The sequence below is a fragment of the Anomaloglossus baeobatrachus genome, chromosome 1, assembly GCF_048569485.1.
Source record: "Anomaloglossus baeobatrachus isolate aAnoBae1 chromosome 1, aAnoBae1.hap1, whole genome shotgun sequence".
Classification (NCBI taxonomy): domain Eukaryota; kingdom Metazoa; phylum Chordata; class Amphibia; order Anura; family Aromobatidae; genus Anomaloglossus; species Anomaloglossus baeobatrachus.
The window spans coordinates 630193890-630219358 of NC_134353.1; the positions used below are offsets into that span (position 1 = coordinate 630193890).

The window sequence follows — 25469 nt, forward strand, 5'->3', positions numbered from 1 at the left end:
GGGCATGAAGTGGCTGATGTGGCTTCTGCTTTCAGGCCGAGATGGATGCAATGCTGATGGAATATGCAGGGGAGGGGATCCCTTTGGTTGCTGCTGCAGTTGGTGGTATGACATTTGCTCCATACTTTGCAGGATTTCTCCCACTACTCCTCAATAAAACAGTAAGTATTGCGATGTTCATGACTATTTTTTTTTTGCATATTCCAAACACACAGAATTTTTGTATACTTCCAGCTAGCATGTTTTTACTGTGTGCATACACTGCGGCTAGACCCTTGTAAGTCTGCTATGGCCCATGTAAATGCAGCCTCAGGTAAAGTTGTGTGTGCAAAAGTCTTCACTTAAAGCTAAGATGTCAACCATGTTGTAATTATCTGCTTTTATGGATTTTCGTCCTTTGAACTGAAGGGATTGCTTCATGTCATGTCAAGGTGGTGGTAAATAAACCCTGTGAACTTTCCTCTCCACGCAGAAGTCCAGTTGCACTACCGCAGAGAAGTCATTTGCAGTGGGTACACTTGCTGAATCAATAGTAAGTCTGGGAGAGGCCACTGTTCAGTTTGTAGCACAGATACTTCCCGCTTTCATCGCTGGAACACAGGATGGAGATAATGAAGTTCGTAGCAACGCGGTGTTTGGACTCGGGGTCCTTGCAGAACATGGAGGTGCAGCCATGCTGAAGTATCCTTGGTTGTTTAATTGCCTGCTCTTGACTAATGGTTGTATTATCTTTCAGATTTCAGGATTTCTTATTCCATGCAAATCTGTATGCAAACGGCCTACATATGAACCTATTGCATAACTTTTTACAAGCTGATGACTTTTAAACAATGCAAATACCTTTAAAGGTAATCTGTTCTCAGGTTATTACTGTCTCATCTAATGTAGGCAAATAGATCCTGAATCCAATGATGGATCACTTAATTACTCGGTGCAGCTGTTCTGACACAATCAGTGTTTAGATTTAACTATCTAGCAGAGCTGAGAGAGCTGTTCCACCCACGCCAGGCTCTCTATAGAGATTGTATATTGCAGTGAGGTGTCAATCAGAGGACGGGGCGTGCCAGACTGCTGTAAGAGTGACATTGTTGTCAATGCAATGAGAAGTTCTGCTGCTTAAACAAACATGGCAAATAAAGAACAGATTGGACCTTGACAAGACAGGCATCCCTGAATTATATGTTTTAACCCTTGCAGCATGCTGTCTTCAGCTTACATAAAAACCTGCTGACAGATTCCCTTTAATAGGCTGAAAAAGCAATTCCTCACGATCTCACAATACACATGAATGCTTGCATTTGCTGAGAAATGCATGTGCTTTTATTGGGAAGAGGGAAGTAGGCTGCTCCCAGATACATCCGGTGCGTAGTGATTGCCTTAGAAAGCAAACGATTGGGCTTGTTGAAATTTGTGAGGCAGACCCATCTGATATAAGAAAAACCCTTTAGGACTATTAAAAATCTGTGATTGGGTGGACTAGTTATTCGGTAATACAGTTTGAGTTAATTGTGGTCTTGGACATGCCAAATGGCATAGGGAGACTTATAGGCCATGCAGTGCTCCCTGGAAATTTAAATCTGCAAATATTCTCTTAAGAGAGGAAGAAGACAGGAGCTCTATTGCCACCTACTGAAGATAGAAATCCTGATACTCAAAATCAACCATTTTAAAGGATTAACCTTTATGATTTGGGATAGGATGTCCAACTAGAAGTTCCATTTTTAGATACATATTGGGGGAGTTTAACCCTTATAAGTGCGAAACAGGAGAGGTGGTTGGCTGGTTGAGAGGTCCTTGACAGGGTGTCCAAGGGTTAAAGTTTCTCCTTGTGGCGAGAGGCAGGTTGGAGTAAGGTGACTTATAGGCCATGCAATAAGAACAACCTTCTGATTTGCTTTTTTATCCCAAGTTACATGGCAAGGGTCTTTTAAAGGGTTGATTTTCACTTTTAGCATTACTACCTCCCAATAGGTGGTCTTAGAGTTCCTGTCCTCTTCCCTTCTAAATAGGCTATTTGCGCTATTATATTAATGACAGGTTGTTCTAGCTGAGGAACATAGCAATTGTTTTCTACTAAGCTATAATCCTCCATTGTTGTTTTGTCTACCGTATATACTGGCGTATAAGACTACTTTTTACCCCCTTAAAATAATGGCTACAGTGGGGGGTCGTCTTATACGCCGGATATACACATATATCATACAGCATATACAGCGGATATATAGCGGATATATAGCAGGGGGCCGCACTGTGTGAGGAGGTGTTTTTTTTTCACTGTCCAGTATAACCAATAGGATTAGTGCAGTAACGCCAGATTCCCCTCGCATCCATGCAGGGACATTAATGAAGACCTTACATGCTGGTGTAAGTGTGCATATTGCTACAGTACCGTAAGTGCTGCTGCCGACCTCGCCCCCTTTCTCGGCCCGGTGACTCCCCCGCCCCTGCACTAATCCTATTGGTTATACTGGACAGTAAAAAAAACACCTCCTCACACAGTGCGGCCCCCTGCTCTTAGCATACTGAAGCATACGCCAGCAAGACCTGTTACAATATCGCAGCTTACAGTTATGATCACCAGACACTTGCTCTCTTGTTTGTTTTGCAAAGTTTTAGCTTTACCGTACATGTTTGAAACAACCTTATGTTTATAAGTGACAGTTTTGCTGCTATATACAGTACCTGCAGACTTTTTTTCATTTGGGAGCGGGGTAGTCTTATACAGTGAGTTTATCCCAAATTCTATATTTTTAGGGCAGAAGTTGGGGGTCGTCTTATACGCCCAGTCGTCTTATACACCGGCATATACGGGTAGTTATAACCAGAGTGACATAATTTTGTTTACACTTGTATTGTGTGGGGTAAAAATAAAATGGGTCGCTTAATGTTGGAGTTTCACTCGTAAAAAGGTGACTATGGTACAATTGTTATTTTGTTTTAATAGTATGTTCTTTTTATTGTGTTCCTACAGTGTTTTCTAAGCTCCAGTCCTCACGGCCCCTAACAGATCATGTTTTCAGGATTTCCTTCGTATTGAACAAGTGATTCAATTATCAAGGCATCATAAATTGCCACAGGGCCTCTCACCTGTGTAATACTAAAGAAACCCTGAAAACATGATCTCTTAGGGGCCGTGAGGACCGGAGTTTGGGAAACACAGGCCTACTAGCTGAGATCTTTTCTCAAGTACTTCTGTATGGATGTGTGTTTATACACCTTCTATATTGCTATATTCATAGAGGTTTGTGTAGAACACTGAAACAAATACTGTCTGTTCTTTATCCGTGCACTTTTTATTAGAGAGGGAATAAGCTGAATGTACAGGTACAGTTACAGTGAAATTAGCTAATAACCTAAACAAAAATTTGTTAAAGGGAATCTCAGCAGGTTTTTGCTACCTTATCTGAGCTATTGCATGATGTAGGCAAAGAGATCCTGAATCCAACGATGTATCACTTACTTTACTGTATGCAGCTGTTCTGATATAATCAAAGATTTAATTTTTAGCATGTAGCAGAGCGTAACAAGCTGCCACCGCCCACACCAGGCTCTCATTTGACATCTCTATAGACCGAAGCTGCTAATCACAGAGAGAGGCGGACTACAGCTCACATGCTGGTCCGTCAGACTGATGATAAAGCTAGGACACTTAAACTAACATTGCAGGTAAACAAAAACACACTCTTTTTTTATCTCTTCTCTTTTCAGCAGTCTTATTTGCTTTTCTTTTTTTTTACATGTATGAATGAGACTTTGCTTCATGTGGGACAAATTATTTTTTTATCTTTTTCTCTTAGGGTACATATAAACTGCTACCTTTTTTTGTTTGTTTTCTTTGTTGTTCTTTTCTCATGACTCCTCCCGTTTTATTGTGGTCATGTGAATACCAAATATGTATAGGCTTTGTTTGTTAAATGTGTGTCATAGAAAATACATTTTATTTAAATTGCAAGAGCTTTAAACCTAGGTCTTAAATTTACAATGGCTCCGAGGCTAAAGCTCATTTTTAGGTAAAAACTAATAACTTCTAAACACAACAATAAACTTGCCTTGTATAACTTTATAATGACATGTTAGTTCTATATGTAGGTTAGTCATGGTGCCTATAAACGACGACTTAATTATTGTATAATCTTTCTTTATTGAGTAGAAGAGAAAAATAAAAAAGCATAGAAAAAACATACAAACAAACAACCAAGATTATAGAAAGATCATTGCATATGATACCACATTTTGAAAAACATTTCTATATTATATTTCCACTTATGACTTCCGACACTGTTTCAGGTCTTACGTTCCTCCCTTTCTGTCTCACAGGCTCAAGACTGCTGTCTGCTTATTTAATGAGTGGAAAAAAGAAAAAAAAAAAAGACCTATCATGTCTTACATATTTTATAATACATTCCTCATATCCAACTGTTCCTTTCTTCATTGGTGAGAATTTAACTAAACATCCCGTATAACCTTGAACCGTGGCCTAGTTCTACTCGTTATATCTTTATTAGTGAGTTTAAAAGAAATAATAAAAAACCTTAAGAAATGAGCAAAGAAGAGAGATAAATAGACATGCATGAAATAGAAAAGAAAGCTGAAGAAACAGGGAGGGATAAGAGGGGGACCTTTTAAGGGTTGGGAGGGCGGGGGGGGGAGCCACAAACGAGTCCTGTTGTAGCCCTTCTACTATCTCTGCTCGTACTGCCCCTACTGAGCCTTCAAAATAACGTATGATAATCGTCTGAACTTTTAAATATTATCCATGGCGTCCAAATTCTCAGGTATCTTTCAGTGTGTCCCTCTGCCTCTGCCACTAATTCCTCCATATGATGAATATGTTCAAATTCCTGTGTCCATTCCCTCAAGGACGGGGCCTCCTGTGTTCTCCAATGTCTTGGAATCACTGCTCTTGCTGCCGCCAGACAAAACCGCAGTATATCCCCCTTTTGGGCTTTAATTGAGCCGGGAAGCATTGACAACAAGGCTATTTGTGGGGTCTGAGGTGTTCCCTTTCCTGTTATTTTTGTGTATATTTGAAAAATTGCCTCCCAAAATGGCTTAATTTTATCACAGTCCCACCATATATGTATCATTGTACCCTTTATTGTTCCACATCGCCAGCACATCTCGGATACAGAAGGAAAAATTCTGTTAAGCCTCACCGGGTACTGATACCATCTTGTTAGGATCTTATAATTTTTCTCCTTGGTGTACCCTGCAATCGACATTTTATGTGTAAATATGTAAGCTTTCTGTTTTTCTGCATCTGTGAATGTCGTTTCCATTTCTTCCTCCCACTTGGTCATATATGAGGGATCCGAGCCCGCAGAGGGATCTGCCTGTCCAATCATCTTATATATAAGTGACATCAAATGTGTGGGTATAGTGTCCTGCATAATTTTTCAAAGGGTAGGGCCAAGCCCCTTGATATTCCATCCATTCCTTGTGTCTTAGAGTTAACGAATGAATAGAGTTGTCTATATTCTATCCAGGATAATGTCTGGGGAGGTTCCATATTTTGCATATCCTCAAAGGATCTTAATTTAGACCCCTTAAGGGTATGATATATCCTACCATCCTGTTGTGCTCTCCATCTTAGAAATTTAGTCCGACCGACTCCCGGAGGGAATTCTGGATTGGATATAATAGGAGCAAGGAGAAAAGGGCAGCCCACCAATCCGCCATTCTGTTTAACCTGATCCCATGTCCTCAGTGTAGCCTTAATAAAAAGACTCGCCGTAACCGATCTCACCCCCTCCCTGGACCCAACCCATGGTAGATATTTTAGTGGAATTGATGAGCTTTCCTGTTCAAGTTTGACCCATTTCTTATTCTGGTCGTTGAAATGCCAGTCAAACATTCGGACCATCAGTGCCGCCCGATGATATCTGCGCACATCTGGGAGTCCTGCGCCCCCTGTAGTGATATGTCTAGTAAGTGTGTGGTATTTTATTCTAGCCCTAGAGTGACCCCATATAAATTGATTTAGAGCAGACCTGAGTGTCCGAAAAAACCCGGTAGGGGGAAGAAGCGGGACTGCCTGAAATATATATAAAAACCGTGGATGGATATCCATTTTAAATGTGTTTATACGGCCGAACCAGGACAAGGGTTTTTTATGATATGACCTAAGCTTTTTAACTGTACGACGACTTAATTATATAAATATCATCTCCATAAGTCTCCAACAATTTTCCCAGAAAACATCTGCACCTATTCTCCAAGTTTTAAGTGCACAGCTGAATAAATTGTAGCACTCGTTACGCTAACCGTTTTACTGGTGTAGATTGCGTCTTTTGGTTATCCTGATTCCTGACTTTATAATATATGGTAATTTTGAACAGTTTCACATTTTTTATTTTACCTTTGTACTTGACATAACTCTTCTTCAAATTGTATAATTTAAAGAGGATCAACCACCAGGATTTTGCAATATGAACTAAAGGCAGTGCCATACTGGCACTAAGGTGCTGAATCCAGGCATACCTGTTATGGAAAGATCCAATGCTTGGTTGTTGAAATATCTTTAATCAAAGTTGTAGAAATGCACTGCACTTTGATTGACGGGTGAAACAGTGGCAGGCCTTTGTGGGTCGGGGCCCCGCTGTAAAGTTTTTCTCCGACGTCCTCTTTGCTTGTCCCCTTTTCTTTATTTGAATAACGCGCCGTCATTGCTGTTGGCGGCACATGCGCATTGCCATAGTGATTCTGTCTTCTTTACAATAGCGCCAGAGTCTGTGCATGCGCGAACCACTATCTCTGGTGCCATTTTTTTTGAAGACTATGAGCTGTAGGGGCGCGTGCACAGATGTTAAAAAAAAATAAAATCTGTGCATGCGTAGTTGCCTTTCATAGTCTTCACCGCTGTGTCTTCAATAAATTGCCGCTGGAGATCATGGTTTGCTCATTTCGGACTCCGGCACCATTTTAATGAAGGCAGAATTACTGTGTCATTATGCATGCGCTGCCAACAACAGCAATGGCAGTGCGATATTCAAATAAGGAACAGGGGGCAAGTCATAGAGGACGCTAGAGGAGGGCTTTACAGCAAGGACCTGACCCACAAAGACCAGGCCCCGTTGCACCAATTGGTCAAAGTGCAGTGCTTTTCTGCAACTTTAATTAAAGATATTTCTGCAACCAAGCATCAGATCTTTCTATATCAGCTATGACTGGATTCAGCATCTTAGTGCCAATATGGCACTGCCTTTACCTCATATCACAAAATCCTGGTGGTTGGTCCTCTTTAACCTTGAGTTTCTAAACTAGTCAAATGTAAAGTTCACCAAACTTGTTTAAATATCTGAAATTTCAAGTAGTAGTGTACAATTACTCTTTCTGAATTACCTTTTACTATGTTATCTCAGCTATTCATATAAATTACAGTAACCGATTGGCTCTCTGATCCTATTCTTGATTTCCTGACGCAAAGATATCGTACACCATACCGTGGGTGGAGCGACATCAAGTGCTTGGTCTGTTTTTATTAGGGGTGTGCTATAGGGCTCAGGAAAACAAGCATATAAACTGAACATATGCAATCTAAATTTTGAGTGGATAGCACACAGACAGGACATTGACTCATGTGATTCAGATGAACAATTGTCTTCTCGGTCCAACCATCGGTTAGTAGAAAATAACAGCTTGCGCTGCTTTGATCCATTTTATTGGCCAGTATAAAGCATGTATATGGCTGGCAGCTTCTGCACTCATCGGGTGCTCTGCAGAGCACATGGAGCTGCACTCGGGGCCAGTCATGTCTGTGATTTGCGGTGGTGACTGGCTGAGTTTTCATATGCTTGTCTGCAGCCGGCCTTAAAGGGAAAATATTGTCAAAAAAATTTTTGTTTTTTAAATAACTGAAAAAATACAAAGTATTACTGTTTTAATGTTATGTTTAATATTATTTGTTTTAAATTGAGAAAAAATATAAAAAAAATTAAGTTTGATATTTTCCACCCTTAAACACTAGGGGGAGCAGCTGATGAAATCTTCCTGTAGAACTAGCTCACATTACAACTGCAGTAAAAGTGGGGGGAATCTGCTCTCCTGTGTGATGTCACCTTCCCTCCCAATCAAAGTGATCCTAATATGTCTAAAGTGTCACTAAGGCCAGCTCCATAATGCTCCATTGTATCCCAAAGCCCCGCTGACTGTATCCCAATGCTCCGCTGACTGTATCACAATGCCTCACTGTTTCCCATGCCACCATATGCTGTGCTGCCAGCCGGGATCGGGGGTTCGAGGTGACATGCGGAGAGGAGGGGTGATCTGCAGCCTGAGCCTGGCACTGTACAACAGATGTCATGCTGCGATCACCGCTCCCAGCTGCATGCAGTCATCTCAGACCTGCGGCCACGGCATAATGTCCTGTCAGCGATCACAGTACGAGCAGCGGAGGGCCAAGGTGAGCACACACGAGGAGGCGGGTGAGCGGAGGGGGTGTGAGCGGCAGAATGGTAGGGGGGGTGAGCGGAGTGGGTGGGGGATGTGCGGCAGAGTGGGTGGGGGGTGTTTGTGGCATCAGTTATGGTGCAATCACCGTTGCCCGGCGCCGGTACTCACCCCATCCATCCCGGCGGGTGACATGGGGAAAGTGGAGCACACAGCATACACTGTGGGCTCAACAAAGATGGCGTTGATCTCCAAGGGCTTGTATAGATGACAGCAGACGCTGTTTCTATGTTAAGTTTAAGGTTGCAGTCCGACAACGGTCTTCTATACACAGGGGCTGCCATAAAGGAAGTGAGTAACTGTCTTTACTCACTGCAAATCCAAGGTGGCAGCCCCCAGTGCTTCAGTAAAACTAGAATTAAATACAAACTAAATAAACAGTGAATTTATTGTTGCATTAAAAATACTTGATCATAATCACTCTTATTAATACAAAAATAAAAAAAAGACACCCTTCCTTTAACTTCAGGTATTCTACCTACAATGGAATTAGCAGATTTTTTTTTGTTGTTTCTTCATCCTTACCTTACAAAAATTGCTACATTTTTCCTTGACAAATTTCCAGAAATTTCCCAAAGCTGCTTTCTATATTATCTTCTATAATCAGCTCTCAGAAGAATGCACGAACCTTGGACAACGTGTGTGGGGCAGTAAGTCGTATGATACTTAGACATCCAGAAGGTGTTCCAGTGGAGCAGGTAAAGGATCATATTGAGTTTTTATTGCAGTGTTTGGGAATGTGCGGACAGCTTATTTAGAGTTTCACCGTCCGTGGTTTTTTTGTTTTTTTTTTTTGTATGTCAAGAATGGCATATTAGGGAACTAGAATGAGGACTGGAGACATTAGTACTTGGCCACAATGCTACAACGATAGGCACAATGCTAGGAGGATGGGCACAATGCTAGGAGGATGGGCACAATGCTAGGAGGATGGGCACAATGCTAGGAGGATGGGCACAATGCTAGGAGGATGGGCACAATGCTAGGAGGATGGGCACAATGCTAGGAGGATGGGCACAATGCAAGGAGGATGGGCACAATGCTACAAGGATGGGCACGATGCTACAAGGATGGGCACGATACTACAAGGTTTGGCACGATGCTGCAAGTATGGGCACGATGCTGCACGTATGGGCACGATGCTGCAAGTATGGGCACGATGCTGCAAGTATGGGCACGATGCTGCAAGTATGGGCACGATGCTGCAAGTATGGGCACGATGCTGCAAGTATGGGCACGATGCTGCAAGTATGGGCACGATGCTGCAAGTATGGGCACGATGCTGCAAGTATGGGCACGATGCTGCAAGTATGGGCACGATGCTGCAAGTATGGGCACGATGCTGCAAGTATGGGCACGATGCTGCAAGTATGGGCACGATGCTGCAAGTATGGGCACGATGCTGCAAGTATGGGCACGATGCTGCAAGTATGGGCACGATGCTGCAAGTATGGGCACGATGCTGCAAGTATGGGCACGATGCTGCAAGTATGGGCACAATGCTGCAAGTATGGGCACAATGCTGCAAGAATGGGCACAATGCTACTAGTCACAAGAATGGTGGACATTACTACAGGGGACAAGGATGGGCACACTGCTACAAGGATGGGCACACTGCTACAAGGATGGGCACATTACTACTGGGCACAAAGATTGGCACATTACTACAAGGCACAAGCATGGGCACATAATTACTGGGCACAAGGATGGGTACATTACTACTAGGCACAAGGATGGGCACAAGAAAGAGCTAGACAAATGTTTTTTACCATTAAAAATGCTTTTTTTTTTTTACATATAAACGTAACAAGAAGAGTGCAGGTTTGTTTTAATAAACAAGCGAAAAATATTCACAAAAAGTAATCCAAAGGTGTATAGAAGAAAATACATGGAATCACTAAAATGTCAATTGGCCCTGCAAAGAATGCGGCCCCCCCCCAAAATAATTTTTTTTCTATGTGCGGCCTATACACCCAGCCGAGTTCGAGACCCCTGACCTATAGCCTGTCTGTCTCAATGGCCATGGAATTTATATATTACACTGCTGAACAAAAAAATTAGTACATGAGAAATGTAACCTGTTTTAGGTCAGTATTTGTCGCTGATTGCAAATCTGCACTTATTTTTCTTTTATCAGCTCTAGTTAATGAGATGTGATATACCCTATGTATATGCATACGACCATTCGAATAACTAGGACTGCTGTCTACTAAACAATATTTTTGCTGCCTTGGATATTAAAACAAATTTATACATGTAGATTTATTTTATTGATGAAGAATTTACATTACAAAATAACAAACATCCATAAAAAATTGTCATTGGGACATTGTTCATTTACAAAGATACTTAGCAAAAGCGGCCCTTTAAAGATGTTTTGCAGTGAGTTGCACCAGGGCAATCGCTTTGAAAAGACAAACAGTAATCTGACAACATTTGGGTATCCCAGTGTTACCAATTTCTTCTTCTACAAGTCTTAAGGTACCGTCACACTTAGCGACGCTCCAGCGATGCCACCAGCGATCTGACCTGGCAGGGATCGCTGGAGCGTCACTACATGGTCGCTGGTGAGCTGTCAATCAGGCAGATCTCCACAGAGATCAGCCACCAGCGACCCATGTAACGACGTTGTGCTTGGTAACCATAATACACGTCGGGTTACTAAGCAAAGCGCTTTGCTTATAGTTACCCGATGTGTACCTTGGCTACGTGTGCAGGCAGCTGGTTTCTAGAAGCTACGGACGCTGGTAACCAAGGTAAATATCGGGTAACCAAGCAAAACCTTTGCTTGGTTACCCGATGTGTACCTTGGTTACCAGTGTCCGCAGAAGCAGGCTCCCTGCACATTCAGATCGTTGCTCTCTCGCTGTCAAACACAGCGATGTGTGCTTCACAGTGGGAGAGCAACGACCAAAAAATGGTCCAGGACATTCAGCAACGACCGGCGACCTCACAGCAGGGGCCAGGTCGTTGCTGGATGTCGCACACCGCGACATCGCTAGCAAGATCGCTGTTGCGCCACAAAAACCGTGACTCAGCAGCGATGTCGCTAGCAATAACGCTTAGTGAGACGTGGCCTTTAAAGCTTGGTGGACCCATTTACTTTGATCTTGACTTTACCAAGGTTTTCTGGGAAACTATCCAAGTGGCTATGGAGATAATGCACCAGGATACTCATTGTATAGCCAAGGTGATGGAAAGAAGATAGCATTTTTACTAGTAGTTCATTGTAACTGTCTACTTTAGATATCCCAAGAAAATTCAGTACAACCATAGTGAAAGGATACCATGCATCTGCTTTCACATTGTTTAATGAATCTTTGAAGTGTGGATCTTTTATAAATCCTCTCATTTGAAGACTGTCAAATATACCTTCCTTTAGCTTCTCCATGGTGAGCGTTAGAAAGTTTATGCAGATATAGTCAAAGCATCTTCCCTTTTTGTTTAGAGACTTTACATTATGCTTTATTAAGTGTGCAGTGGTGGTGAAATGATCTTATTTCTGGCAATTAATGGTTCTGCAATTACATTTTTTTCTCCTACTACCATGTGTTCTCTCGGAGGACATTGTTTTCTCATCCAGTGCTCATTTTTTGATCTACTATCCCAGAGACAGATAAAACGGGGATACTAGGTGTATCTGCTGTCCTTGGACAATATTCACCATTTTTAGCTCCACATAGATTGGCCACTGGTGATGGTGGTATGATAGTTTCTGTAGGGCCAGAGTAATTGTGCTTTGCTCTTCAGTTAGCTTAGTTGAGTGACCTATTGGGGTTGATCCATATTTGTTTCCATTGAGTAAAAACACACATTTTAGGCTCCACTTAAAACTGTCATTCGCTTGGTTGATATTGTAATGTGCCCATTTTCATCAGCAAGATTTATATCTTAATACTTGGGAAAATATCCCAAATTCATATGTGGACAACTGTATATGATCTCAAAAGTAGAGCTGCTACAGAAAATGAATGACATATTCTGATACAGAGGACTGAATAGACCTGATATCAAACCTAATACCTAAGGCATCAAAACATTTTTTTCCATTTGTTCCCCAGTATTATTAATGGAACTAATGATTCATAATGATTGATTGTTGAGTGCCTTATCTATTCCTGGCCTTTATGCTAATATCTATAAAGTTGTATGTGAGCCTTTTCCCTGGGATGAAAAACAACCCCACACATGAATGGTCTGAGGAGGCTTTACTGTTGGCACGAGACAGGACTCGTAGTAGAGCTCACCTTTTTATTTCCGGGCAATCATTTTTCTAGTTGTCCCAAACAGTCTGAAGGAGGTTTTATCAGAGAAAATTACTCCTCTGCAGTCTAATCTCTGTATTTCAGAATATCCATTTGTTCTTGAGGTTTTTCTTGGAGAGAAGTAGCTTCTTTGCTGCCCTTCTCCTCCAAAAACCTTGCTTCACTGTGTGTGCAGATGTTCTGACACCTTCTTTCTGCCATTCCTGAGCAAGCTCTGCACTGATGTTGAACTGATTCCTTAGCTGAATCCTGTTATGAAATTGTATTGGCACTTGCTGGACTTTATGGATTCCCTCAAGCCTTAAGGTACCGTCACACTAAGCAACATCGCTAGTAACATCGCTGCTGATGCACAACTTGCTAGCGATGTTGCTTAGTGTGACATCCAGCAACAACCTGGCCCCTGCTGTGAGGTTGTTGGTTGTTGCTGAATGTCCTGGGCCATTTTTTAGTTGTGGCTCCCCCGCTGTGAAGCACACATCGCTGTGTGTGACAGCGACAGAGCAAGAACTAAATGTGCAGGTAGCAGGAGCCGGCTTCTGCGGACGCTGGTAACCACGGTAAACATCGGGTAACCAAGAAGCCCTTACCTTGGTTACCCGATATTTACCTTCCTTACCAGCCTCCGCAGCTCTCACGCTGCCAGTGCTGCCGGCTCCTGCTCTGTGCACATGTAGCTGCAGTACACATCGGGTAATTAACCCCATGTGTACTGTAGCTAGGAGAGCAGGGAGCCAGCGCTAAGCGGTGTGCGCGGCTCCCTGCTCTCTGCACATGTAGCTGCAGTACACATCGTGTAATTAACCCCATGTGTACTGTAGGTAGGAGTGCAGGGAGCCAGCGCTAAGCAGTGTGCGCTGGTAACCAAGGTAAATATCAGGTTGGTTACCCGATATTTACCTTAGTTACCAAGCGCAGCATGCTTCCACGACGCTCCAGCGATCCCTGCCAGGTCAGGTTGCTGGTGGGATCGCTGGAGCGTCGCTTAGTGTGACCTCTCACCAGCGACCTCCTAGCAACTTACCAGCGATCCCTATCAGGTTGTATCGTTGTTGGGATCGCTGGTAAGTTGTTTAGTGTGACTGGGCCTTTATTCACAGCAATTGAACAAACCTCTGTTTGAAGTTCTTGATGATCCAATAAATGGCAGTTTTAGGGGCAATCTTACAAGCAGCAACGTCCTTGCCTAATCCCTTTTAATGCAAAGCAATGATGACTGCTTGTGTTACCTTGGAGGTATGCATAGTTAACAGAAGATTTCAAGCACTAGCACCCTTTAAAAGCAACCAGTCTGCTTTTATCACTCAATCAGCTTGACAGAGAGATAAATTGCCTTGCCCTCATCGTCACTTTATTTTGAGCTAACGAGACGATCAGTGAAGTAATGTAAGCAGGTCATTTTATGTCAGGGCTGAAATTCAGTGGACTTGGTGTTTTTGTGATTTGTTAGTTTTCATGGCGAGGATTGACTTTGTAATTTTTATAAACAGCAAACTTTGTGCAAACTATGATGTGTGCCATGTTATAAAACGTTTGGCCACAACTGTTTTTTTTTTCTCAGTTTTCCAGTGATTCTCTGGGAAAAAGCAACAATATTTGCCATACATGTTCTAAGGCAGGTGTAGGTTTGGTTTGAGGAACACCAGTTATCTATATAGGAATAATATGGAGAACATGTCAAAGTTGGAAATACCTCCCTAGTGGAATTACTGCCAGAAATCCACAAATTGAGGATTTTGGTGTTGATTCTTTTGAAGAAAACGACATACAGTATATGTATAAAAAAATAAACCTCCCATAGCATTTCCTTGGCTTCTTTTCCTGGTTCCATGCCGGTCTCTGTTCATCTATGCCTCCTAGGATCACCTCTTTTCCCATTTATCCGCTGTGGCCGGTGTAGAGGCTTCTCTGCAGCAATAATATATGATAACACATCATCTCAGGAAGTTGAGGTGTACAGAGACCTGGAGGGAACCAGATGAGGAAGCCAAGGAAACTCTACGGGAGGCAATTATAGAGGTCTGTTTTATTTTTACTTTAAAACTTTATTAATACACCTTAAAATTAGACAAGCATAATTAATATCACACCAATATCAGATGACAGAGGACCAAAAAAAATATGCAAAATCACATGGAAATGGGATGCCCTGGCAAAACCAGGTAGTCACAAATAGGCCCCCGCATTACACCGTTCCCTCACTAGGAAACATACAGGCAACCAGAAAACCCTAGTCACCCCCCTTAGGGACAGACAGACACACCAGTGGGCGTGACCAGGCGGTTTGGGACATGCCCACCCAGGTTTTTAGACATCCCTTAGTGGGAAAACAGGGAGTGAAGGTTAGAAAGGAGTTTGGAGAGGAGTGTGGGCTGGAGCTAAGTGGAGCTCCAGCAGTTAAGTTCTAGTTGAACGGTACCAGGGTAGGAGCCCTGGTGCCACTGGCTAGGAGGCAGACGATGGTCTCCTTCAGCAGGAGATGGGAAGACAGCTCGGCAGAACCGAGGTGGACCGGGACAGGGTTGTAGCCCGCCGGTACCGACACGAGGAACCGACCCGGAAACCGTAGCACAAAGGGGGGTACTCTGACCCTGAAGCCAGGACCGGAACCAAGCGCGGAACTGGTTAATTCACCGATTGAGGCCAGGACTAGAGGTCCTGTCCCACCCAAAGTCCCTCATAGAAGACAACAGCCCTCCGATTAGGGATAAGAGGTCACCGCCAGGGCCCATAGATCCCACGGGCCAGTGTCTGCGAGCACGGCTCCTCAGGCCACATCCAGCCGGGAGCGGACTCCTGAGTTTTAGACTAGGAAAGTCCACCTTACACAAAGCAGTGCAGGAAAAGGATAGAGACCACCAGCCGGGTGGGGGACCCGAATGCAACCAGCCGTGGCACTGGCCACCATCACTTTGGTTTACCAGAGACTTGTGTGTTTTCCTAACAGTGAGTACACCACCACTCCCTGTGGTCGCTATTCCCTGCACTGAGCCACCAGGTCCCGGGGCCACCATCCCTGCCCACGGAGGGGTTAACTTGCCTCACAACATCTTCCCCGGGTGCCCCATAACAGCAGCGGTGGTGTCCCACCTCACCACACACCGTGGATGGCGTCAAAAACTTACTACGGCCTAGCCCGTACATCTACGTCCTTCCATTTATTCAGCGTGTCCGCGAGACCCCCGGGTACGGAGACCCTCGAGCCACCACTCCTCAAGGCCCGTCTCCAAGCAGCGCCGGCTGCTGGCACGGGGGCGGCACAGAAATACATGCAACCATTAAATAGATAGGATGGCCACTCAAGGGCAATGTAACTGAAACATAGATCCAACAATCACACCTCTTCCATTGCTGCCCTGTCGCTTACATTTTTCACATACCAAGAGACCTGAGAACAGACAAGGTGGAGATATTGGTTTGCTTTATCCATCAAATTGTGCTTTCAAGTACCCTCACTTAGCATCCCTTCTTTTGAGGTCCACACCGCCAGACTTTTCTGGCCATTCTATTTGCAAGTGGCGGTTGTATACCGCCCTTTGGGCCAATTCCACCAGTTCCTGGATCATTTCACTACCTGGATTCCACACTTTTTATCCTGTAATACTCCCACTCTCATCTTGAGGACTTTAACATCCCCATTGATGTATATACATATATATAAATATAAAATTTATATGTGTGACCAATTAACTCAAGAAAAAGACCCATTCTGTGCGAACAGTCCCTTTAGTAGAGTTTGGGGACATGACCGATTCACTTCAATGTTCTTTTTCTAAAATATTCTACAACTGAGTTGAATAACTTCAGATGACTGCCTAGTCAGTTTTAGTACAGTGTGTCTGCCCCACTTCTGTCCTGACCAGTCTTCCCAAGAACGTGGACATGCGAGTGGGGAAATGCTCCTTGATCCGTGCAGCCATATGTCAAATCCATGTTTCATGTGCATTTTTTTTTTTATTCAAGTGAAAAGTCAGAGTAGATAAAAGTTGGAAAATTTGTTCACAAAATAAATTTTCTCTGCCAAATTCTGTCCTTTGAAATGTGAAAAAGCTCTTTATTTACAGTGGAGAAAAACGTATTTAGTCAGCCACCAATTGTGCAAGTTCTCCCACTTAAAAAGATGAGAGAGGCCTGTAAGTGACATCATAGGTAGACCACAACTATGAGAGACAAAATGAGAAAACAAACCCAGAAAATCACCTTGTCTGTTTCGGCAAGATTTGTTTTGCAAATTATGGTTGAAAATAAGTATTTGGTCAATAACAAAAGTTCATCTCCATATTTTGTTGGCAATGACAGAGGTGAAACGTTTTCTGTACGCCTTCATAAGATTGGCACACACTGTTGGTGGTATGTTGGCCCATTCCTCCATGCAGATCTCCTCTAGATAAGTAATGTTTTTGGCCTGTCGCTAGGCAACATGGGCTTTCAACTCCCTCCAAAGGTTTTATATGGGCTTGAGATCTGAAGACTGGCTAGGCCACTCCAGGACCTTCATATGCTTCTTACGAAGTCAATCCTTCGTTGCCCTGGTGGTGTGCTTGGGATCATTATCATGCTGAAAGACCCAGCCATGTTCATCTTCAATGCCCTTGCTGATGGAAGGAGGTTTGCACTCAAAATCTCACGATATATGGCCCCATTCATTCATTCTTTCATGTACACAGATCAGTCGTCCTGGTCCCTTTGCAGAGAAACAGCCCCAAAGCATGATGTTGCCCCCCCATGCGTCACAGTATTCAATGGTGTTCTTTGGATGCAACTTGGCATTCTGTCTCCTACAAATACGATGAGTTGTGTTTCTACCAAACAGTTCTACTTTGGTTTCATCAAACCATATGTAATTCTCACAATACTCTTCTGGATAATCCAAATGCTCTCTAGCAAACTTCAGATGGGCCGGTACATGTACTGGCTTAAGCAGGTAAACACGTCTGGCACTGCAGGATCTGAGTCCCTGGCGCAGTAGTGTGTTACTGATGGTAGCCTTTGTTACGGTGGTCTCCGCTCTATATCGGTCATTCACTAGGTTCCCCGTGTAATTTTGGGATTTTTTCTCACTGTTCTTGTGATCATTTTGACCCCTTGGGGTGAGATCTTGCAAATGGAGCCCCAGATCAAGGGAGATTTATCAGTGGTCTTGAATGTCTTCCATTTTTTTTATTATTGCTCCCACAATTGATTTCATCACACCAAGCTTCTAGCCTATTGCAGATTCAGTCTTCCCAGCCTGTTGCAGGGCTACAATCTTGTTTCTGGTGTCCTTCGACAGCTCTTTGGTCTTCACCGTAGTAGAGTTTGGAGTGTGACTGAGGTTGTGGACAAGTGTCTTTTATACTGATAACATGTTCAAACAGGTGCCATTACTACGGGTAATGAGTGGAGGACAGAGGAGCCTCTTAAAAAAAGAAAAAAAGGAGGGGAGCCAGCACTGCTTATGAGTGGCATGCAACAATGAGAAGGTAAAAAGTGTAATATTCACAAATTCATTCCTACTGTGACAATTCAATGAGATTTTTGGCAAATAATTGATCAATGATTTGAGCCCCCCTGCCCCGTCACGGCAAATCTCTATAAGGGGGGGTCCCTACACTATATTTATAATTTATATACGTACCATAAGGTCTCGTGTAATGCGCAGGACCATATAAGAACATCACCTACCTGAGAAGTGTCAGAACCGCTCCCATGCTGCAAGGGCTGACAACTGCGAGTAAAAGGGCAGTCCAGGTGCCAGTGTGTGTGGCAGAACCACACGCACCAGCACAGTGTCAGAACTGGCCCCCACAGTGCCAGACCAGCAAACATGGATGAAGGGCGGAACAGCTCCAGGCACTGGCACCTGGACTGCCCTTTTACTCGCAGTTGTCAGCCCTTGCAGCATGGGAGCGGTTCTGACACTTCTCAGGTAGGTGATGTTCTTATACGGTCCTGCGCATTACACGAGACCTTATGGTACGTATATAAATTATAAATATAGTGTAGGGACCCCCCTTATAGAGATTTGCCGTGACGGGGCAGGGGGGCTCAAATCATACTTATTTTCCACCATAATTTGCAAAAAAATCTTACCAAATCAGACAATGTGATTTTCTGGATTTTTTTTGTCTTTTCATTTTGTCTCTCATAGTTGTGGTCTACCTATGATGTCAATTACAGGCCTCTCTCATCTTTTTAAGTGGAAGAACTTGTACTGGTGGCTGACAAAATACATTTTTTTTCCCCTACTGTATTGTGCAGTCCCTTTTTATTATGCCATTTATGGCTACCTTTTTAGTTTACACCATTTAGAGCTACATGCCTTACATGGGTTAATATTTTTATATGTTTCGGATCATAACATTCTGCTTCTACCATTATTTTTCTTTAGGTATTTCCAGTGTTACTTCGTTCAATGCCATTGAAGGAAGATTTTGAGGAGAATTGTGTAGTGTTTAAATGCATTGCATTCCTTTATGAGAAAAACCCTTTACAGGTATGTAACATACATGATTAGAAATCTTACCTACATAGATACCTTTATATCACCTTGTTTAACAGGAGCACTAAAGGAGTTTACACTCAGTCAGAAAATACTACTTTTACTGGCTGATTAAAGGATCCCTGCCACGATCTACTAGCTGCTCAATATAGATATGTGAAATCCATCCTAGATTCTACGTGACTATTATCCTGTTGATGTCAAAGAATTCTCTGCTTATGCTTCGCTAGCTTTGTTTCTTGGTAGCATTGGTAAAATATATAGAAATGATAACACAGGCGGTGCAGGTTTAGTACGAAAGTCTGCTGTCACTGTGTCAGTCTATGTGACTGCAGACTTGTGAATCCTCCCATCACGCACAGTGCGCGCTTTCAGCGTTCTCCGGTGCCAGGAGCAGCTGGGCATGTTACACAAAGTTCCTGATGAAGGGGTTAGAGAAACATGTTACGTTTAGCAGCAATTTTTCATTTTTATAACAGAAATTTACAAAACTTGAATTTTTTTTTTTTTTTGAACTCTTCAGTTTTGAATGTCTGGCCACATTCTGACTAGATATTCCTGACCTAGGTACAGGTGAATTGAGTAAGCTTGCGCATGTCTAGTTGGAACGTGGCCGGATGTATGTATCGCATATCTGTATGTCACATGACTACCCATTCTCGTCGGAGACATTGGAGAATCCTGACAGCGCGTGGTGTGCATGCTGTGAGGATTTCGAAGTCTGCAGTCACATAGGGACTGCCGACTTCTAGAAAAAGATCAGCCAACCCATTTAAAGCCTCATTCAGATGTTGTTTTATGCCTTGTACATGAAGAAAAGGGACTGAGTTTAATCAGTTTTTACAATCAGTGATTTTGCTATAAGCCCCCCCCCAAAAAAAATATATATTTCAAAGCTGCCCCTACTTATTCAACATTAGAAACATCACGCGGTTAGCTTCAATGTGCTGTCCTGGTTTTCACAGCAGTCTTACATAGTTACATAGGTTGAAAAAAGACTTAAAGGTGCTTTACACATTGCAACATCACTAGCAATCTCATTAGCGATGTAACACGCCAGATCGCACATACGATTTGCCGAGATCGCACATGTGACCGGCGCTACAAAAATGACCTATATGCGATCTCTGCAAATCTTATCTGCGATCTGGCGTGTCACATCGCTAACGAGATCGCTAGCGATGTCGCAGCGTGTAAAGCGCCCTTTAGGTCCATGTAGTTCAACCTTCTTCTACCAATACATTTTGTCACAAAATCATTTATAACCAACAATGTTATGTTAACTAAGGAAATCATCCAGCCCTTTTACAAAAGCTGTTATAGTGTCTGCCATTACTTGCGGTAGTAATGGCAGTCTTGATGCGGCGGCGTGCTAGAACATGGGTCCCCAATTCCAGTCCTCAAGGGCCGCCAACAGTGCATGTTTTCTGGATTTCCTTAGTATTGCAAATATGATAAATTAATCACCTGCACAGTTGATGATTCCAACACCCATGCAATGCTAAGGAAATCCTGAAAACATGCACTGTTGGTGGCCCTCGAGGACTGGAGTTGGGGAACCCTGTGCTAGAATCAGATAGTCAGATACTCCTTCTTAATTTAAGGGGTTGTCCCATGAGTAAAGTACATTTTAATCAATTGAATCTGTTAAAAAAAAGTTCTTGTTATAAGATAATCTTCAAAATGTTCCTCTCCTACGAACTGTGTAATGGCCGTGTCTGACAATGCAGGCAGATGGTACAGTTGAAACCAGAAGTTTACATACACTGTCTAAATAGACACATATGCATGTTTTTCTTATGATCTGACATTAAATCAGCATAAATCTAGGTAAATTAAGATTGCCAAAATTTGCCAATAATAATGAGCGAATGTTTTAAGGCATTTTTATTACTTTCTGCAAAGTCAAACGTTTACATTCATTCATTAGTATTTGGTTCCATTGCCCTTACACCGTATGACTTGGGTGAAATGTTTTGGACCCACGAGCTTCTTACAATAGTTGGTAGGAATTTGGGCCCATCCCTCCTGACAGAACTGGTGTAACTGAGCTACGTTTGTAGGTCACCTTGCTCGCAGCGGCCTTTTCAGCTTTACCCATAAATTTTCAATAGGATTGAGATCAGGGCTTTATGATGGCCACTCCAAAACATTTACATTGTTATCCTTAAGCCACTTTGTAACCACTTTGGCAGTATGCTTCAGGTCTTTGTCCATTTAGAAGACCCATGTCCACCCCATCTTTAAGTTCCTGGCTGATGTCTTGAGATGTTGCTTCAGTATTGCAATATAATCTTCTTTCCTCATGATGACATCTATTTTGTTAAGTACAACAGTTCCTCCTGCAGCAAAACAACCCCACAAAATGATGCTGCCACCCCCCGTGTTTCACAGTTGGGATGGTTTTCTTAGGCTTCAAAGCTCCTCCCAATATAATGATCGTCATTATGGCCAAACAGTTCAATTTTAGTTTCAGCAGACCACAGGATGTGTCTCCAAAAATTAAGGTCTTTCTTCCAGTTGCATTTGCAAACATTAATATGGCTCTGTTTCTTTTGGAGTAATGGCTTCCTCCTGGCAGAGTGGCCTTTCAGCCCATGTTGATACAGTGCACGTTTCACTGTCAATCATGAGACAATCTTACCAGCTTCCGCCAGCATCTTCACAAAGTCTTTTGCTTTTGTTCTTCGGTTGGTATGCACATGTCTGACCAAGGCACGTTCATATCTGGTACACAGAACCTGTCTCATTCCTGAGCGGTATGATGGCTGGATATTCCCATCTTGTTTGTACTTGCATATAATTGTTTGTACAGTTGAACGAGGCACCTTTAGATATCTGGAAATTGCATGCAAGGATTAACCAGACTGGTGCAAGTCTACAATTCTCTTCCTGAGATCTTGGCTGATTTCTTTTGACTTTCCCATGATGCTATACAAAGAAGCAGTGTGTTTCAGGTATGCATTAAAATACATCTACAGGTGTTTCTCTAATTAACTCAGATGTTGCCAATAAACCTATCAGAAGCTTCCAAAGAATTGACATAATCATATGGGCTGTCCCATATTCTTTAAAGGCAAAGTACTCGTAGTGTGTGCGTGTAAACTTTTGACTTTGCAGAAAGTAATAAAAATGCCTTAACATTTTCTGTCTCTCATTATTCTGGCATTTGGCAAATATAAATAATTTTGGTTCCTAATTGACCTAAAACGGGAAAAGTTTATTCTGATTTCATGTAGATAGTTAGAAAAACATGCATATGTGTCTTTATAGAGAGTGGATGTAAACTTCTGGTTTTAACTGTACAATGTTCCTGCATTGTCAGACACAGCCATTACACAGTTTGTAGGAGAGGAACATTTATAAGAATATCCCATAAAAAACTCGAAGAGAACATGTTCGTGAGATTCACTTCTGAACGAGGCTTAATGACCGTTCCTTGTGGTCATATCCATGGATACCTAAGCTACTGTAATGCCCTGCTGATGAGGTAAGTGACATAGCTAATCAGGAGAACGTCACTACATTTCTAATTGGAGGTATTTGCTATTATTACTCTTACTACTCTTAATAATATAGTAGGATAGGATATTGGAGATGGGAATACTCCTTTAAGTGAAACTAAGGGTACTCTGTAGATAACTGCAAATACAAGTGGTAATCATGCCTGGCTGTCATTTTGGAACAATGGATGCAGGTAGAAAATGAAGACTATTCTCTCTGCAGCCACTGACGTCCAATCATCAAGGTAGTAAAGGGGGCTGTCCACTAACTACACAGTTAGCATGGTGTAATTACTCCCCAGCACATTGGTTGACAGCCAGCTCTGCAGACATGCTGCACAAGCTGGTCATCAATCAATGTACAGCAGGGCTGTGGAGTCGGTAAGCCAAACCTTCGACTCCGACTTCGACTCCTCAATTTCTCTTGCACCGACTCCGACTCCGGCTCCGACTCCTACATATATTGCTTATAGTTAGGTGAAAAATTTATTGTAGTACATGAACATGTGTATGTGAACATCAGACATTTAATCATTTTTATGATACAATAATCAAGATATTTGGATAGAACATAAAATATATTTATTGGATACAACTTTAGAACACAAAAAGCTAATAAATTGTAAATATGTAATACACTATGTAATATACAGTAGATTACATATATATCTTGTGTATATATATATAACATATTGTTTTACATATTTACAATTTATGTTTTTTATGGTCTAAAGTTGTATACAATAAATATATTTTATGTTCTATCCAAATATCTTGATTATTGTATCATAAAAATAATTAAATGTCTGATGTTTACATTGTACTACAATACATTTTTCACTTAAATATAAGCATTATACTAAATATTATTTAGTAAAATATCCAGCACATTCTGCATTGCACTACTGTCCCCAATTTAGTATATATTTTAGGAGTCGGTGCATTTTATACCGACTCCAACTCCACCAAAATGAGCTCCGACTCCAACTCCGACTCCACGACTCTGACTCCACAGCCCTGATGTACAGGGGCGTCATTACAGCACGCTTACAGTATAGTGAGTGGTAACACTTACAGCTCCCTGCAGTGCCCAGTGGAAAGAGAGGCTGTACGGCAAATATAACTTCATTTTCTCCCTGTAGCCTCTGCTTAAGTAAAGCAACTAAACATGATTTAAACATAATTTACCTGCAGATTACAATTATATCTGCAGGTAGTGTTTATGGAGGTGACAGGATTCCTTTAAAAATGGTAAAAAAGGAAGTGAATTACAAATTTGAAAGTTATAAATCGCTTAAATTATATAGTGATAAGTATTTTTTTTTACATGAATGTTCATAACCTCTGTACACAGTCCAAACTATTGATTTATATGTTCAGTGTTAGTTGTCGATTTAGTATCAGCTTTTACTCATGATAAGTTGGTATGTGGAATTATATAAACCTTGTCCTTTCTTTAGCTTTTGCAAAAAAAAAATTGTGAGGAGATGAAGGAAATTTTACATTGATAGCTGTTGTTGGCAGGGCAAAAATGCTAATCTATTTCTGACTACTAAACGTATGTTATTCAGACAAATTAATCTTTCACTTAAAATGACTTTCCAGATAGTTGTGTGCAATACTAGAAGTGCAGGGTTTTCTTTCAGGTAATGTGGTTGTGTTGATTCTTGAGAGATATAATACTTGTCTAACAGGAGCCACCAGACACTGTGATTTTTTTTTGTTATCAAGCTGCTAATTTCAGGGGAAATATTCTACTGTTAAAACAATATGGAGAACGAGAACCACCCTATGAGGGTAAAATCTGCTTTCAGCCAGATGTTTGCTCCATGGAAAGGAAGCTAGCATGTTTTTCCATTTGAAATCATGTGGATACAGAATGTGGGCTTTTTCATTTTTAACCTATGATTCTTCAATTCAGGTTGTTGCACACATTAATGACATCGGAAGAATATGTGGTCATGTCTTGGGAACAAAGGAAATTAAACCAGGTAAGACTGCATTATTGGGCCAATTCTGCTACAAAGTACCATTGAGGAAGATTTGTTGGTTATAAAACAACTACCGTATTGTTCGGACCATAAGACGCACTTTTTTTCCCCCCAAATGTTGGGGGAAAGTGGGGGGGTGCGTCTTATGGTCTGAATGTGGTTGAGGGGAATGAGAGTGCTGCGGTGGAGCAGGTCATCGGGGCACGAGCTTGCTGCAGCAGCGCCTGCTGTGACCACGTGGGCCCGCTCATTACATATGTACGCCTATCCTCCCGTCCATCATCTCTCAGCACTGAAGCTGACGCTGACAGGTGGGCGGGCGTGCGCGCATAGTAAACAGCCGGCAACTACAGCCTGGAGTGATCATGCGACTGTATTCCCTGCCGTCCGTGCATCATCATCAGCGCGGGGTGCAGTGAATCAGTGATACTGTACTCACCGTTCCCCTGCAGCACCGCAATCTCCTCCTGTCTGCTGGCTCAGGCTGTGTGGAGACTAGCGGCGCTCACAGCGATGAAGTCATCGCTGTGCCCACATGTCCACACGCAGCCGGAGCCAGCAGACAGGAGGACTTTGCGATGCTTCAGGGATCGTGGCCGGCTCCACACAGCGCTGCCGGCACAGACTGGAGGAGGAGCCATGCTGCGTGGAGCGAGGAAAGGTGAGTACAGTATAAACGTTTTTTGTTTTTTTTTGTGTGCCACAGGATGCCGGACATATAGCAGGATGATGGGGTATATGAGCAGGATGATGGGGGTATACGAGCAGGATGATGGGGGTA

The 25469-nt window shown here is 42.5% G+C and overlaps 1 protein-coding gene across 1 annotated transcript in view; it reads left to right on the plus strand.

The window, feature by feature from the left end:
- IPO4 (importin 4) overlaps positions 1-25469 on the plus strand; it is a 298714-nt gene that overhangs the window by 253614 nt on the left and 19631 nt on the right. Inside the window, exons 25-29 of the mRNA XM_075340711.1 lie at positions 36-161; positions 473-681; positions 9014-9146; positions 19084-19188; positions 24619-24688. Of these exons, the coding sequence (XP_075196826.1) occupies positions 36-161; positions 473-681; positions 9014-9146; positions 19084-19188; positions 24619-24688 (643 nt within the window). The remainder of the gene's footprint in view (positions 1-35; positions 162-472; positions 682-9013; positions 9147-19083; positions 19189-24618; positions 24689-25469) is intronic.